Source organism: Epinephelus fuscoguttatus, linkage group LG5, assembly GCF_011397635.1.
Source record: "Epinephelus fuscoguttatus linkage group LG5, E.fuscoguttatus.final_Chr_v1".
NCBI lineage: Eukaryota > Metazoa > Chordata > Actinopteri > Perciformes > Serranidae > Epinephelus > Epinephelus fuscoguttatus.
The window spans coordinates 20,848,145-20,865,677 of record NC_064756.1 but is presented as its reverse complement, the minus strand read 5'-3'; the positions used below and the strand labels follow the sequence as shown (position 1 = coordinate 20,865,677).

General features: G+C 46.2%; 1 protein-coding gene across 6 annotated transcripts in view; it reads right to left on the bottom strand.

The window, feature by feature from the left end:
* Window positions 1-959: 959 nt before the first annotated feature.
* The window catches only part of kmt2a (lysine (K)-specific methyltransferase 2A), a 44,984-nt gene continuing 28,410 nt past the window's right edge, over window positions 960-17,533 (bottom strand). For 4 of the 6 annotated variants that reach the window (XM_049576043.1, XM_049576046.1, XM_049576041.1 and 1 more), the window contains exons 17-34: window positions 17,052-17,266; window positions 16,880-16,974; window positions 16,658-16,795; window positions 16,408-16,566; window positions 16,201-16,312; window positions 16,035-16,113; window positions 15,714-15,874; window positions 14,681-14,827; window positions 11,894-14,555; window positions 9,181-11,793; window positions 8,635-8,706; window positions 8,326-8,552; window positions 7,168-7,242; window positions 6,893-7,067; window positions 6,476-6,583; window positions 6,177-6,257; window positions 5,857-5,986; window positions 960-5,762 (exon numbers count right to left, since the gene is read on the bottom strand). In XM_049576043.1, the coding sequence (XP_049432000.1) occupies window positions 5,487-5,762; window positions 5,857-5,986; window positions 6,177-6,257; window positions 6,476-6,583; window positions 6,893-7,067; window positions 7,168-7,242; window positions 8,326-8,552; window positions 8,635-8,706; window positions 9,181-11,793; window positions 11,894-14,555; window positions 14,681-14,827; window positions 15,714-15,874; window positions 16,035-16,113; window positions 16,201-16,312; window positions 16,408-16,566; window positions 16,658-16,795; window positions 16,880-16,974; window positions 17,052-17,266 (7,525 nt within the window). In that variant the 3' untranslated portion in view covers window positions 960-5,486. The remainder of the gene's footprint in view (window positions 5,763-5,856; window positions 5,987-6,176; window positions 6,258-6,475; window positions 6,584-6,892; window positions 7,068-7,167; window positions 7,243-8,325; window positions 8,553-8,634; window positions 8,707-9,180; window positions 11,794-11,893; window positions 14,556-14,680; window positions 14,828-15,713; window positions 15,875-16,034; window positions 16,114-16,200; window positions 16,313-16,407; window positions 16,567-16,657; window positions 16,796-16,879; window positions 16,975-17,051; window positions 17,267-17,533) is intronic. The other 2 variants (XM_049576042.1, XM_049576045.1) reach the window with 2 other exon arrangements.

The following is a 17,533-nucleotide window of genomic DNA, read 5'->3' as shown; positions in this document are numbered from 1 at the left end:
CATTGGGTCACTTGTTACGACCCCGCTCTTAGGCTGCAACAATGATGGGAGATAAGACCAGTGCAGAGTTAAAAGCTTATTTGTTTACAAAATAATGATTAAAAACCCAATTAACATGAAAGTCAGTAATCCGTCATGTCTGCGTGTATGGGTGTGTGGCAAGTTTGTAGAAAAACCAAAAGAACAGTAGCTGTGCCACGAGGGAAGAGGAGGATTCTGTTGGAAGGTGGGGAGCTTTTATATCATGAGGCACAACAGGCCCAGGTGTGGCTCATGAGGTTAGTGACGACGGTGCTGGGCTGTGAGCACAGCTCCCACAAGAGGACATCAGGCCCTCATGCCACCCTCATGGAGTCTGTTTCTGACAGTTTGGTCAGAAACATGCACACTGGTATCATGCTGGAGGTCATTTTGTAGGGCTCTGGCAGTGCTCCTCCTGTTCCTCCTCACACAAAGGAGCAGATACCGGTCCTGCTGCTGGGTTGATGCCCTTCTACGGCCCTGTCCAGCTCTCCTGGTATCTCCTCCATACTCTTGAGACTGTGCTGAGGGCCACAGCACGTATGGATGTGCCATCCTGGAGGAGCTGGACTACCTGTCCAACCTGATTGGGCTGCAGGTACTGCCTCATGCTACTAGCAGGGACACTAGCAGAACACAAAACTAGAGACGAATCAGTCAGGGAGGATAAGGAGAGAGTAACTGTCTGTGACCACATGTAAAACCATTCCCTTTTTGGGAGGTTGTCTTGCTTTTGCCTCTTCATTGCACCTGTTGTCACTTCCATCTGCACCAAAGCAGCTGAAACTGATTGACAATCCCTTGCACTTCCTAAATGGACACATTGATATCCCTGAAGTTTAACTGACCTGGTGTTATACTGTGATGATTAACTAACTGTTTGAACCACTTCATGTTTCTTTAATCAAACAGTAAATGAGGCGAGACACAAGAAAGAGTAAAGGAGACATGTTTATTATTTAAACTATCACTTAAATAAAAAAGTGCATAGAAAATAAACATGATTAGAAACTTTTCTTTTTACACTTATGTACAGCTTTGTTTCCTAATTATACATTCAACCAAGTAGTTTGTGGTCTATTTTCACTGTGGTGGTTTTCCTTCATTTTGTTGATGTGTACTGAAAGAACACTGTTAAAACGGGAGAAAATATGACTGTTGAACTCATGAATACCGTTATTACAGAGAGCAGGAGGAATATTGATAAGACAAAGGTATATTCAAGGCATAAGAAACGAGCCTGTTCATGATCCACCATCCCTCTTTTTTTTGTTTTTGTTTTTTTTTGTTGCACATCCTGTAGTCCGCTCTCTGTGACACCACATCCCATCCTAGGCTGATAACTTCTATACACAAGAAACAATTAGAAAATTACAAATACATGTTAACGTACTCGTACCTGTCCCGAACCTTGACTTGTAAAAGAACAATTCAGGGTGGATGTTGCACAAAATAAATAAATTAAATGTTTTCAACATCAGCATCATCTCAGCATTATGACTTTCTACAAAAAACAGTACACATTAAGTACAACCAAAGCTTCGGAGGAGAGAGAGGTGGTCGGGGAGACGCGGGAGATTTTTTCCCAAAATGGATTAAAAAACGAAACGCCATTTTGGTGGGATCTTTAAAACTCCTGGTCAGTCTCCACAAACCGTTCTCTTAATTTATACCACATCAAGTCTAAAAAAAAAAGTCCCTGTTAAAACGTACAAAGAAAAAACAGAAAAACATTCACTACAACAACCGGGGGGGAATAAAACAACAAAATGGCAGACCTCAAGAAGTTCACAACCACATTAATACAGTTACATTTCTCATCACATAAAAACCGTTCCTTTCCAGAAAGAAAATGAAAAGAAAAACTGCAGCGCTCCTTGCTGACGAAGGAACACACACAGGCACAGCAAAATTGGTACTGGATATCAATATACAAAAGAATGATGCACGTTAGTTTCATCTGATAGTACTGTAACACAAAACCATTATAGAGTACATTGAAACATTGCTATTAACCATTATAAATCTGCTGTTTTGCTACTGTAACTAAGTTTGTCTGTCCATTCCATATATTGTATAGATACTAAAGTACAAGAAATTACTATGCATGTTTCCGTATAATATTGTTATGTATTTATACTATAATTACAGATAATGACGGAGAAGGGCCACTGGTGTGGCGTGGTAAAATGAAGTCCAAAGAAACAACAGAGACCATTTCCTTATTGTATATACTGTACGCCATTGAACAGTGAAATAAATGACTTATTGTTCACTGAAAATTCAGAAGTGGATCTCGAGAGGTGAGAGCCGTAGACAGAGCCCTTGGCATCAGCAAACTGTTATCGCCGACGCTAGCATGAAGTGTTGATCTAACCCGGTAAGAACCTGTTGTCCTGCAGACAGAAATGCCACTGCTGTTCACACTTCAGTATTATTCCCAGTGCTGAAATGAAACTGCCGCCCGATTTTGAGGTCTACACATTGTCCGTATCTACCAACGTTGTCGACACAAGAACTGAAAACAAATGTAGCTGACAAGGTATCAACATCATCGCAAGTCTGGTGACGTGGAGGAGGAATATACATTCATTGTTGACCTTAGCAGCTGAACTCAGCGAGCCCGATGTAGGTGCAGCTGTGCGACTGCGAGGCCGGCCCGTCAGGCAGGGTTAGGGGGGCGCCTTGATCTTGGGCCCAAAATGGAAAAGAACAGCCGCGGTCTGCACACACTGCACCTTCAGAAATGATCGGGCTGCCGGCGTGGTCCCTGCCTTCACTTTGTTGCAGAAAAAGAGTCAAGTGCACTTTGCTAGAGCCTCAAACGCCACTCTCAAGAATCATCAAGACTAACCCGTCGTGATCCAAGTCAGATATAAGATCAGGGGCCTGATGCACATGGTATTCTCAGTGACGAACTGTGCTTGTGGTTTCAGCATTGGGGTTGTCTGTCTGGAGAAAGAGTCTTCCTATGTCTATTCAGTGCCTGTGTCACAGCTAAAGTGCAAACCATGTGTGGGTCATGTTTTTTGTTTCAGTTCACAATGACAAGGAGCAGCGTGGGAGGAACCGCTAACGGCCTTTAGGTGATAACAAAGTCAGCATGAACAGCGGACGACAATAAATTAATTAAAAAGGGACAAAAACGAGACTCGAGTCGCATAGTGGAACCAGTCAGTCGAAACAGTCTGATCAAAATATTCGGTCCAGGGCATGAAGGCTTGTAAGAGAGACGAGGCATGCTCATTTAAAACTAAGGCAAACCACGAGCAGACTGAATGAGAATTAAACAGTGATTTCCAGATGAGCACTGATGAGTGGTCACCAGGATGAAGTGGTTTCTTTAATAAAACGGGGTTCAATGAATGCTGTTGGTAGCATTAAAATAAAGGCACCTCTTTATTTTAAGTCTGCAGAGGGACAAACACTTCGATGGGACTCTTTGATTTTACACATGTGCCAATTGGCTGTCGACCCATGGTTGATTAGTGACAAGAAAAACTTCCTCGTTTCAATACCAGTGCCTGGCAGCCGCCTGTAGGTGGGCTCGATTCTCGGTGTGATGTGGTGTGGAGACGATAAGGCTGGAGAGAGAGATGGCGATATCTGCTATGGATCAACAATCTTAACTCTCTCAAGTGCATAATAATAGTTCACATGACTGCCATACTGCCAGCTAGAACTGGATTTTAAAAAAACAAACAAACAAAAAAACGTCAGGTCTGACCAAACGGCCCGGGATAGATAAAAGAGCTACTGGTGGACTGAACTCAATGGGACCAAGCCACAGACCAGTGTCAGTCTTTGGAATCAAAGAAAACATTCAGGCTACAAATTAAAAAAAAAAAAAAAAAAGAAATTACAACAAAAAACAACTTTGAAAAGGCAGCGGAATACAAAACATAGAGACCAAGCATTAGTGTTTGTAAACCTCTATTTCCTACAAAAAATGGCAATAAAATAAATACGATTTTTTAAAAATATAAATACCATCATTAAGTGCTATTCACTAGTGAGTGCTTTTTAAGTCTTTTTGTAGAAAAATATACATTATTTACATTTGTTTTTTAAAAGCAAGCATGATATTTCCCTGTCCATAATAAAAAAGACAAGATAACAAGACTTAATACAAATAAAAAAACATTTTCCATATTAATGGTTATCACAACAGGCCTAGAAGAAAAAAGAGCTGTGTGAAAATTCAATTCAAGGGCGTGATGTTTGGTTCTCTCTGCTGCTGTAATTTGGAACGTGATTATGTAATTACCAAAAACAAGTTTGATAGTAACGGCAGCATGCGCGTGTCTCGACGTCTCTGTAAGATCCACGGCTGTTTCTGGATCACAGCTCCACAAAAAAAAAAAATTATAAATATGTCTACTAAAGCACATCAGTAGGGTTCTCCAGTCCCTTGGCTGTCAGTCCACCAGAATCTCTAGCTGCCTCGCTCTGTCAGGCCAGAAGCTTAATCCCATCAATAACATGTCTACATAGCTACCAAGCTGTCAGACTAAAAGTCAGTTTAAGTACAACGGATGCTATCAACCTCAGATATCACCCTTTACACCAACGGCCAAAAATAACCTTTTGCTTTTTAAACAAATCTATCTATCTATCCCCCTTGTCTCTTTTGTTTCTCTCTGCCTTTGTGTGGACACTGCTCCCCCTAGTGTTTCCACCTGTACAGCTCTTATCAGGCTGCTTTGACACAAGCAGCTCCTATTTACAGTGTTTAATGTACACACCTGCAAGCTTTTACAAAAAAGCCCGGTTAGGGGAAGGTTCCAGTAAATCACAACGGCTCTGAAGGCATCAGGGCACATTCAGACAGGGAGATGTGCATCAGTAACAGCTGACACTGAGATTTTTTTTAAAAAAAGGAAACAATTCTAACAAGTTTCTAATTTTTCTTTCTTGTAAAATTACTGTTCCGAGTCCCTTCAACAAATTGCACTTTGGTGTAAAATGGAACCAAGTTCTTTGAATTTTTTTTTCTTCTATGTTCACATCTCAGCATTAGTGGACCATAACATTTATAGAAAATTAAGGAGGATGGGCCAATGTAAAAAATTCTGAAGGGGTAACTTTATCATCCAAATGTAAAATAAAGTTAATATTGCGATGCTGTGAAGGCTCAAACCGTTTCATCATCACTCACCTCTGGAGGTGAAACTTCCCGTGCCAAACGTTAATGAGACAAAAGGAGGCACAATATGCTGGAATTTCTACAAGTGGCCCCTCCTCCAAAATGGCCCTTCCTGTATGTACAGTACGACCCACAGCCGCTGCCCCATGCTGTGTTCTGCCAACACCGGCAGCAGAGACACTGGCAGAGCTTGCGCCCCGTTGACAGCGGTGGTCCGACGTGGACCGGACCCAGGAAATGGAGCCAGTGCCGCGGTACCTCAGAACAACGCGACACTGCTGCTCAACAGACTTGCAGTCCTCTTTCAATTGTTTACATATCAGTTGAGGAACTTGCGACACTTCTTTGCACCGCAGTTGCAGGGCAGCTTGTTGCTGGCGTCCTCGATAGGGAACTTGTAGTCGTAGGTGAGCTCCTCTCCGCAGTAGATGCGCCGTGTGGCAAAGATGACGATGTGCTTCTGGCTGTCCACGGTGATGACCCGAGAGTAGCAGTTGGGCTCACAGGAGTGGTTGATGAAGCGGGCGGCATTGCCATGCACTGTGGCATCTACTACCTCATAGTCATCGATGCGAAACATATAACAGCCAATCCCCTGCGAGGAAAGATAAAACACAAGTTTCAGTTTTTATGTATGTCATTATGCTCCCAATACTGTTTGAGTCAAGGTAATCAAATTAAGTCCTCACCTTTCCATCGTAATATTTCTCCCGTTTGTCAGTGAGCACAGACCGAATGACATTTCCAGAGTATTCAATGACCATCTCCCCTGCATCAATGGTTTTCTTGCAGAACAGACCTCGGCCGTGAATGGGAGACCTGAGGAGGGACAGTTTTTGGAAGTGAAGTCAGTGTGTGTACAGTAGATGTTGATTTTAAACCCTGTTGTTTTGTAAACTCTTTCAGTTGTTCAGTGTCAAGATAATTTTGACAAACAATAAACTGTTGCGATGAAAAAGAACGAAGGTGATTATCTTTAATAAACTTTCAAAAGCAGCACTGATCTAACCTGTAGACTCCAACAGTTTCCTTAGAGGTGGCCTTGAGCTGTTTGAATCTCACTGCCAGTGGTAACTCCATGGAGGCACGCCTGCAACAACAGCATGAAAAAGAAATGTTACTGTCTTTGGACACTATATTGAAAAAGATGATTAACTGTTAGCTCTCTAAATTGTGGATAATAAGATCAGAGACAAAAAAAATGCTTTATTAATTCTCAGGGGGAAGATTCAGATGTTGCAGCAGCACAAACGCAGACTGTATTTACTGCGAACACATAAAAAGGGTTTGGTGTGTGCTGTAACTGACCTGGCAGTCCTGAGCTGCCCTTCGTCATCATCGTCTTCTTGTGGCCTGTACTCAGGAGGCTGGCGATGTTTTGAGGCCAGGAAGTTGAACATGTCAAAAACAGACCTCCTGGAAGGCAAACAGATGGGACAGACAGCTGTCAGAGACACTGACAGGATCCAGAACAGGTTTGGTGACAAGTTTGATTCTAACTAATTTTCTAATAAGGAGCACCAAAGACGGATTATCATCAATCATTATCCAAACGCACAGTTTTCTCTGTGTGGTGCTCATATTTCCTGCATTGCCCATTAACATTGTGTACAATATACAATTCTTATGTGTCCGTTAGCTACAAGCCCTGCAATAGAAGAACAATCTTGATACACACTCCACAACGTCCTATAACGTGTGTGTATTTGTGGATCCCTTCCTAACCTGTGGTGGATCTCTGCACGAGCCGACCCGTGGGGGTTGATGGGAGGCTCATCGGTTTCCTCTGGTTTATGGAAGCGGAAACGGTAGCTCCGACAGTGTCTGGAGCCGTAAAGCTGCTCAAGCAGGAAGACCACAGCCTCGTGGACGACTCCCAGCATCCTCAATCCGTTCACACCTGGCGGGAGCAAAGACACGTGTCCACGATTAATCACTGACATGTACAACAACCTATGTATTCTTCTTTGTTTGGCGATGTAGTCAGAGTGATGCCTCACCTTCGAAAGAGAGCTCTTTGAGTCGTGCATTGGAGCGAGCTTCCTGCACCTTATCAGTCAGGGATTTCCAAGCCTCTGTAAAGAGACAGGCAGTTAGGTCAGGAGAGCTCACCCTTTCATGTTCGGTGTTTAAACCTTAGTCTAATCTTTGTTATTACCTTTATATGAATACACAGATAGTATATGTGAACTGTAATCTTTTATGTGCGGGTTGTAATTACACTGATTTAGTTGTCTGTCAAAGACCACTGAACGCAGTCAGGAAGTAAAGTGCATTTTTCTATGTGCAGTAATGTGTTAAAATGTAGTCTCAACACTTAGCAACAAAGAGGACATTGTTTCTTTGTGACTGCAAACAGCCCTGTGCACTACATTATGTCCAACAAGCCACTCATTACAGCTTTATAAACTTTAAAAACACACATTACTTGACCATTCGCTGACGGCACATTGGCACAGAAAAATAAGTCCCTTCCACATATGCACTGTAAACCTAAAATTATCAAGACATTACCCAGAGGAGCTGTGTGCAGGAACGCAAATGTCTGAATCAGGACGGGACAGTAAATGGGCTTTATCCTGCCAGCTCCCTCGCAAGAAGTCTTAATGTCCAACTGAGCCCATGTGTGAATAAAGCAGGTAATGGTCAAGAGAATATGCAGTGTGAGTGGGCGTGTTGACGTTTCTATCATGTGCAAAAATGGAGGAAAACAAACATCCAAGGCTGAAGCAGAAGTGACATTTGCACAAAGACAGCAATGAAAATGTCTAACTGAAGAGATGACGAGACTCGGGAGCTTGTGTTTACAAGGGCCGAAGCCAATATTGTCAGATACATTAAAGGAACAGCAAGAGAGTCTGTTGTTTATGACCAGATTATGAACTGGCTACCTGACCGTGGTGCAATCTGTGATATGTCATGCCTCGTGTATGCTCTACCCGGTCGCCACCCGTCGCCTTGATCACACTAAGTATTTCTAGTAGGTGAGAACGCTTCTGACACAAACAAACTCCTGTTGTGTGCTACATGTGTGAAAGACTGTGAGAAACTCCAGACAACGTCCAGACCAGATTTTTATGGACATTGTCCGGAGTTCAAACAAGAAAATGGCTGTGAATATAACAAATGTGGTAAAGGGGAAACTGTTTTCCTCTCACCTTCGATACTCTCACAGCGGATGTGGAAGCCATCCTCACTGCAGATTTCAAAGATAATGCCCTTCTTGGGTTTGCTGTCCAGGCCGGTATCCCTGCTGTTGCCGTCTTGGTCGGGTGGTGAAGCCACAGGAAGGGACCCGGCTCCCCCAGCTGCAGATGGTTTGTCTTTCCCCACCACTTTCCCCGGTAACACAGGACCTTCAGATGTCTTCTTTTTACCAAGCACACTGGAAGAGATTTGAGAAAAGTGTTAAAACTCTTTTATATATTCAGTATGAAAATGGGCACCTGGCTTAGATGACTCCATACCTCTTGTTAGCCGTCTTGTCTGCGGGTTTGCCCGTGTCCATGGGTTCAGGGGAGCTCAGCTCTCTGGAACTGCTTACAAAGAAGATGAGATTCAAAGGTTCAAAATTGGAATATATTTTATGCAAAGCTCGTAAGTGAAAAATTCAGAGTTGTAGATTCAGTCAGGGTGAGATATTTCACTTCTCTGTCCTGGAGCCAAACTCTTATACAGCATACAGTAACTAAAACATTATTTTCAAAAGTCATTGTGATGTATCTTATACTGCGGGATTGTGATCTGTACACATCTGAGATGAAGCTAGAGGACCACAGCAAGAATATTTTGTCTTCTTTCAATGTTGTAAAGGCAAGAAAAAAAGAAAAAGAAAAAAAAACTTTTACCATAAAACAAAACAGGAACAAACAGCTCTCATTATCCTCAATGTCACATTCATTATGCAGAACACATCTGAGAAGGTTATTGCTAACTCTTCGCATTTCTTCATGTAAATGGGAAAAAACAAAAACACAATCCATCTCAAGCAGCCTGATTAATAACCGTCTCACCTTGGGTTTGAGTGATGTCGTCCTGCAGGGTTGCCGTGATGCTCCTCTGTCTGAGAGGGCTTGAGCTTCTTCACGCTGGTTGTGTCTGAACTCTGCCTGCTCCTCTTAGTTTTCTGTTTGCCTTTTTCGGCTCCTGAAGTGGTGGAGTTAGGCGGCCTCTGCTCTGATGATCTGGAAATGGGAGTTGTTCTGCCGCTCTGGGAGTGTACGGAGGTTTGTGTTTGGGTGAACACTCCAACAACACGTCCCTTGGCAGGGCTCAGAGGGGTGGCTACAGTAACGGTGGTGTTTGAGCTGGAGTCCACAGTCTGGGCTCTGTTAAGAGGCTGAGGCTGGTGCTGTAAGTGGACATTACTGACTTCTGTCTCTCCTTGCTGGTTGACCGCCATGCTGAAGGTCTGCTGGGAGGGAAGGACGCAGATGCTGCTGGCTATAGATGTCTGCCCCGAGGAGCTGAGCTGTGACATCAGAGGAGCTCCTGCTGATTGAAGGACCATTGGCTGATCTGACAGGCCCAAGCCGTGTGGACTTGCTTTGAACAGGAGGTTGCTAATTGGACCTGTGATCTCGGTCGAGCTGAGGACAGGGGTGGAGAGGGAAACTGATCCTGGTGCGAGGAGGCCAGTGGCACCACTAGGGGGCACAGACACAACATTCAGCACTGACTGACTGGGGTTGAGACCAGAGACTGTGCAAGGTATAAGGTGAGTGGAGGAATCGTGGCCCAGGATACCAGGCTGGGCAGTACCAGGAATCCTCTGCTGAAGGAGGGTAGTGGGATCCAAGTACATAACCCCACCTGATTTTGGTCTCTTGATAATATTTGGGACCTTGCGCTGAGAAGTGGAGAGGGTGCTTAACTCAACCAGACCGCCAGGTTGGCCAGGGATGCTCGCAGTGAGCTGGGGGGAAGACAGGTTGATGAGGGTCATGTTGGGAGGGCCTACTTCCGACGGGGCCAAAGTAGGCTGGCTGCGGGAGCGGGCCAGCTTTTTGCTTTTCCTTGGCTGAAGACGAGAGATGGGCCTCTTCTTGCCGTGAGCGGAGGCGAGTACAGTCGGGGAAGAAGAGAGGGAGGAGGGGCTTGACACAATGGCAACACTGTGACCCAGCTCGTGTGGTCGACCAGCTTCTGAGACCAGAATCTGGGGCTGGTCGTGGGGCAACCCAATGAGAAGCCCTGAGGTGGTGCTGGGGATTCCCGTCTGGAAGCCCGTCTGTGTGGCTCCTGTAAAGGTGTGGATCTGGGAGGGGTGAGCCATGGTGCCCAGGACTTTGCCACCAGCAGGAAATATTGGCTGGGCCGTGGATAAAGCGGTGTTCAACCCTGTGGTCAGTGTCATAGAGCTCAGCACTGCTGACGAGCTGGTGTCCATCACTCCTGTGGCACTAATTTTTTGGGTGACACCATTAGGGACGGTCTGAAGAACATAGAGAGGCTGGAACTGCTGGTTTACCACGATGAGCTTGTCAGGTCCTGGTTTGATGACTGCTGGGCTGGAAACCTGAGCCTGGGATGGTCCTGGACCAGGAACTGGACTGGGGCTGCCTGCAGCTGCAGCAGATGCCGGAAGGTACTTCTGACCCTGAAGAGGCAGGGAGGGTGAACTTGGCAAACCAGGGGTGCCAGAACTCCTGGGAACATCCTGGTTACTTTGAGGCTCAACCACCTGGCCAATGGCAGGGCTAGGAATAAACTGCTCAGGAGTCATGTGACCCTCCGTGACCTGTGTGTCCCTGTTTCCCAAAGTTGTAGCTTCCCGCTGATTCTCTGATGGTGACACACCTGGCCCTGTTCTTTTCTTGTCCCCACTCTTTTCTCCACTGATTGCCTCTGGGTCGGAGGTCAAGCCCAGCATGGTGCGGTCTGTGGTGTCTGAGATAAGACTCCCAGCAGTGTGATTCTGACTGGTGTTGACAGAAGGGCTGCGAGTGGTCAGGACAGAGAGGTCAGACGGCAGCTCCAGAGGAAGATATGGCTCCTCTACAGATATGGAGCTATTCACACTGCTTTCCACCACGCCGCCACTCTCAGCACTGGGCAGCTGCTGGGAAAAGTCATCAAACAGAATGTCTTTTGGCCGATTGACATCCACTCCAACATAGCCCTCATCCAGGAGCAGCTCTGAGGAGGACGGCTCAGACTGCTGACCCAGAGCCTGCATGGACATGGAAGGTGTATTGAGGACAAACTCCATGATGTCTGACGGCAAAATGTTACCACAGTCATCACTGTTGTTGTTGTCGGAGTCTGATTTAAGCAGGTCTGTGCTGAGAGACAGCTGGGCCTCGAGAGGATCCTGACCCTGACTCTGCGGCTGGGACTTGACCCCGCCTCCTAGAGGAAGACAGTTTTCTTTCTGGTTCTTTCTGCCTTCTCGAGTGTTGCCACTTACGGCTCCACTGCTGCTGTCAGCCTCTTTGCTTGAGTCGTGGGAGTCAGGTTTCTCAGTGTGCCTTTCTCTGCCTCTTCTCTTAGGAGCGCTCTTATGTGGCGTGGAAGAGGAGGTGGCTGTAGTGGTCGTCGTGCTGGTGGTGCAGATGCTGGTATCGCTCTCTGAGCCATCATCCACGCCATCTAGCTGGCCAATCCGCTGCTTGTTGCCAAGGACTCTGTTATACACAACAAAACAGTATGTTGGATTATTAAAGACAACAGAAAATATTCATAAAACAATTTAGATATCTCATTAAAATAAGTGTGTGTACTTACAAAGCATTCCGCAGGTCCTCCTCAGCTTTTCCTTGAGCTCTCTGTTGTTGCTGCTCCTCATCTTTTAGAAAGCGCTGAAGCTGAGATCCTCTTCCCAGACACTGGTCTATCCCTTCTATAGATGGTAGGCCCTCACCAGGGTTAATTATTGTCCGGGTGAAGTTGTAGTAGTAAGGGTCTTTACCCCTCTGTTTCATCCCACTATCTTCATCCTCTCCACTGTCCCCTGACGAAGAGGAGGTGCTCATATCATCTGCTCCATCCACCTGCCCTTCAGCTGACTTCTTGCGGCCACCAGTCCTCCTCTTAACCACAGCCCCGGTTCCATCTCCGCTGCCGTAGAAGGGAAGGTCCTCTTCCCCGTACGAGCGAACGCCATAGAAAGGCGTGAGGCCGAAAAACATGTTGGAGCGTGCACGGGCACTGCGTCGCGGGTAACGTCGCTTGGCTGACCCCGAACCGTCACTGTCATCCTCGTGATGTTTATCATCCATGCCTCTGTCATGGTCATCTTCTGGGCCATCACCTTCATCCTCTGTGCCTTGAGTAAGGAGGCTGCAGTGTTCCCGGAGCTCACTACGTGAGAGCTCCTTGGGCAGATCCTCTGTCTGAGTCTGGGTGTCAGATTCAGAGCTGTCACTGCTGCTGGCAGAGGGTGAGGAGAAGAGAGCGGAGCGGGCAGAGCGACGGGTCCCCTGGCCGGCAGGAGAGACAGTGGAGGTAGTGGTCGTGGAACAGGAGGAAGAAATACTACCAACAGTGCTGGTCCCATTAGGGTCAGTTTTGATATCAGTCTTTTGTGGAGTTACAGTCGGGGGTTTAACCAATCTCTTTTTCTCTCTAGAGGAAAATGGCGGCTGGTTAGTTGTTGGTTTGGTGTGAGACTGTGAAGAGGTCTTCACTCCTTTCTCTGGAGCCAAACCACCCTGCTGCAGCTGCTGTAAGTTGTCCAGACTGGAAATGTTCTTCCTCTCAGGACAGGAGTAATTCTCTCTGCTCTTTGAGGATGACCTATCCCCTCCCTGGTTCTCAAGCTTTTCCCCCTGAGCCTTCCCGTGGGCTTTGGTGCTGTTCCCAAGCACTGGAGCTTTGCTATTGCTGCTGTTGTGAGAGCTGGGGTTTGTCGCATGTGTGTTGGAGCTGCCGGCAGCTTTAGTATTATTGTTGAGAAGGGGGATTTTGTTGCTGTTGTTGCTGTTCTGCAAAGTCTTTTCTCTTTCACGGTCTTTGGACACCTCTCTGCTGCCTGCCGTCTTAACTTTGGGATGTTTGTCTTTGGCAGCTGAGGCTGCAGCTGGGGAGGCCAGGTGCATGGAGCCTCGCTTGACAACGTCATCATCTGCTGGTGTCCTTGACGGCCACACAGGCTTCATAGCTGCTGCTGTGGCTGGACCTGATGAGTAATCGTTTGATTTCCGTGTATTGGACTTCTGAAATGAAGACTGTGGGGTGCCAGATTTCCCAACAACAGAGTCCTTATGGAGTGAAGCTGGCATTAAATTTCCAGTGCCACCACTACTCTCCTTCCCTGAGCTGGGCTTGTCCTTAGACTGGGCGATGTTAGAGGTGGGCGCGGCCCTGTGACGAGGCAACAAACCTGCAGAAACATCCTGGTCTTTGCCTCCGTGTTTCCCCTGCTTGTCTGTCTGCTTGGTGCTGCCTCCTCTCTGCTGCCCAGTGAGAACAGCAGTGCCCACAGGAGGGGACGACTGGCCTGAGCCTGCAGGTACCAGTCTGGGGCTCTTACTCTCACTGCCAGCTTGTTTGGACTGACCGCCAGCGTTATTATCTTTCCCTGAGCCAGAGTCTTTGTTTTTCTCTGTGCTTCTATAACTGGAGTCTCTAGAGGGAGGTCTACCCTTGTCAGAGTCTCTGCTCGACGGTCTGTCTTTACCTTGGCCTGAGTCTTTTCCTGTTTCCCTGCTGTATTGTCTATGCTTCTCAGAATCCCTCAGCCCTACATCTCTACTGAGAGACCTTGCTTTTTCAACATCTTTATAGCTGGGATCTCTAGAAGAGGATTTGCTTTTATCTGTGTCTCTGTTGCTTGACTCTCTGCTTGCCTGTCTCCCCTTCTCAGAGTCTCTGTTTCCTTGTCTCCCCTTTTCTGAATCTCTTAAAGGATCTCTACTAAGAGGTCTTCCCCTCTCAGATTCTTTCAGACCTGAGTCTTTACTTAACGGTCTCTTCTTCTCTGGGTCTTTGGCTGCTATTTCGCCCTTGTCAGAGTCTTTTTGCCCAAGTTCTCTGGATGATCTATTCTTCTCAGAGTCCTTTGAAGCTTGGTCTTGACTTGACACCCTCCCCTTGTCTGTGTCTCTCAACCCTTGGTCTCTGGATGACTGCTGTCTGTTTCTGTCTGTAGAGAACAGTCTACCTCTTTCATCATCTCTCTGAACTGGGCTCTTTGCTGAGTCTCTGCTGGCGTGTTTGGACTTTTCGGGGTCTCTGGCCGGGGAGGGGATGAGGGGAGGGGGTGAGGTAAGGGGTCGAGACACAGTCTGAGGTGGGGAGGTCATCCCTCTCTGTCTGTTCAGCGGGTGGGGAGGAGGAGAGAGGGAAGGGGAGCTATGGCGACGTGAGTCAATATTCCTCATGCCGGGGTTCACCAGGGAGTCTCCTACTGTCACAATCTCATGGCTTTGGGGCTGAGACGTACCTCCTACAAAATAAAAGCAGTGTCAACTATCATTCAATTCTTAAATGGAATTAAGTTGAAAAGTAATTTTTGCAAAGAAATATCAAAATAATCTGTCATTCAATACCATAAGGAATGCATATTCTTACCTGGAGAGGGCATGGGTCTGGGGCCTAGTGAGCGCTGACAAGGGGGGTAGCTGGGGTGTCGGTTCCTGGTGTAAACCCTGAGCTTGGGGGTGTTCGCGGGGGAGAGGGTGTCAGAGCGCCTTGGGGATTCAAATGGATCTGGAAAGTCTAGATGTGGATAAAAAGGAAAACTCACTAAAAAAAACTGTCTGGTTTGAGACATTATGGTTACAAATATGGATACTGTAACATACTGGAAGCTGGGGCCATATTCACAAAGCTTCAGAATACAAAGGGTCGTTCCTAGTGACAAAATTCTGAGTAAATTCCTTAGAAGTATGACGTTTTCTAAGAACAATAAAAACTAGATTCTGGTAAATGTAAAGGTTATTCATACACCATCTTAGCCCTTAAGAGAGTTCATAAGATGAGAAACTGTTAGGAGTAGAGAGGACTTTTAAGGGGCTTAAGAGTTTCTTAAGCAAAGGATAAAATGGCAAAAAGACAAAAAAAGGTTGGAAAAACAACACTAAATGACAGTGAGTTAATGAAACGCTGCAGATTAGATCATGCAGGGATGATATTTGTGGTCGATCTTATTACAGATGCACTCACATTTCCCACCCAATGCAATTAAACCAAAAATTAAAGTGATCACAACATGAAGATATTTAGCAATCAGAAAAATGCAATAGTGGAGCACTGATGTCTTGAGTTTGCGTCAATCTTTCATCAGCTGAGTCATCACACAGACAGTTACAGCACTTTAACAGTCTCATATTGTGATGCAGTTTATTTAATTTCCACTGGGTGTTCACATGTTGCAGGCTCACAAAAGGGCATGTCTGTGAAAACCAATCACACCTTTTAAAAGACTGCATTATACCCTTGCGTTGTGGTCAACCACACCACTTCATTAAGGTAATGTCCCTTCTTAGCTCAGAGCAGCTCTGAGAATTTAAATCACTCCTAAGCTGACTCCTTGCTGGTGTTCTCCAAATGTTTTTGAATATGGCCCCTGAACTATGTAGAGTCACTGTAGTCTGTAGGTTACCTGTGATGGTGGGCGGGCTGTGGGCTATAGTGCGATTCTCCTCAGGAGCCATCATGTCAATTAGGTCAGACTCTACCACTGGAGGGTGACAAACTAGGATCCTGCAGGTGTACACGCAGCGCTTTCGGGCATCCAAAGTACTCCAGTACACCCTCGAACACCTAGAGAGAAGAGAATTTATTCAGTGCGCAATTTTAATTTCCTCCAGCAGTTAGATGTTCTTTAATTGAAGAGAGAACAGTAATGATGGTGCTAAAAATATCAAGAGAAGACTTTCAGATAAATGAAAAGGTAGAAGAAAAAGAGAAAAAAAAAACTCACTGGTATCCTACAGGGAAGAGTTTGCGTTTGCAGTCCGAGAGCTCAGTCAGTATCCCCAAACAATCAATGGTCATGGAGCCTGCAATGATGGAGTTTAAATAAGCATTCAAGACACACTGGGAGTTAAGTCAAGGAAATAGATGTTTATCCACTAACATTGACCTACCTATCATCATGTGGACATTTTCAGGCTCCAGTCCTGCAAGCCACTTTCTCCTGAGACTAATGCCCTCCAGGTCCACCAGGATCCTGCGGGTCACCTCAAACCCAGACACCACCTGAAGAAAAAATACACACACACAGGAAAGGTGAAGGTGGCTGCCATTTAAATGTATTAATGAGCTTTTGATTATATAGTAAGTAATGTTCTTACCTCTCCCTTGATAAGGTCCCTGTGCTTTGGACAATAGACTTTCTTGTCCTCCAGGAAGACGCAGTGGCACTGGCGGGCACACATGAAGTGGTAGTTGCTGGTGCAAGAGGTGAGGCAGCAGCCGACTGTGGCCCCTGGCTTCTGACACTTCTCACAGCGCTGAATACAAAGTACAACAGGTTGTAAATGTCTGTCCATTAATCAAACGCTGAAAATAAAAGGGGGGATTGTGATGGACGACGTATCTTACCAGCTGTTTTCCCCTGAGAACAGCCATGTGAACATTCTTCAGAGAGCCGTCGTCGTCTTCAAACACCTCGGCAGACCACAGGGCGCAGTTCACATGGGTCCACTCGTTCTGACCGATGTACAACAGCCTGCCACCCTCCTGAAACAAGCAGGTATGTTATACAAGTGACACAAATTTTCTTTTATATGTGTTAAAGAGAGACAAAGCAGATTGCTGACTCACATTAGTGTTCTCGTCCCCATACTTCAGACACAGAACACACTGCCTGTTATCACTAACACCTGGTGGAGGAGGGAGCTCCGGGCTGTCTTCACGATCTGACGACAAACATTTCCAGTCAGTGAGAAGATGTGTGCATGCAAGTATTCGTACATATATTTGCCGACTGCCTTACCAGGTAGGAGTGGAGGTGGTGGGGGTAGAGATGGAGGGAGAGGAGGAGGGGAGGCTGGAGAATCCGGTTCCCCCGGGGTCTTGGGCCGAGGAGCTGGGATGATCTTTTTCATGAGGTGGGGGAGCTCAGCACGGGAAAGTTCTTGTCTCTCCTGCCACTGGGCGTAGTTGTGGTCCAGAGACGGAGGCAGCACAGCATTCGGGAGAAGCCCACTGCTGGGGAACAACGGCATGCAGAGACAGGCGCTGTTAATTGACGTCCAATCAGTACTAACAACGACTGGGTCGGATGTGAAGTTGCGATGGTTTTATTGCTTGTCCCTACATCAAACGGCTCACAACAAGGTCTGTGGATTATCTTGACTAAGTGGGTCATGATTTCTGGAAGAAGACATTGCTGTTGAGTTTTTCAAATGCATTTTTTGGCGCTTTGAGCACCACAAGCCAAGTGCAATCTAGTTCCATTATATTTGAGAGAAGGCA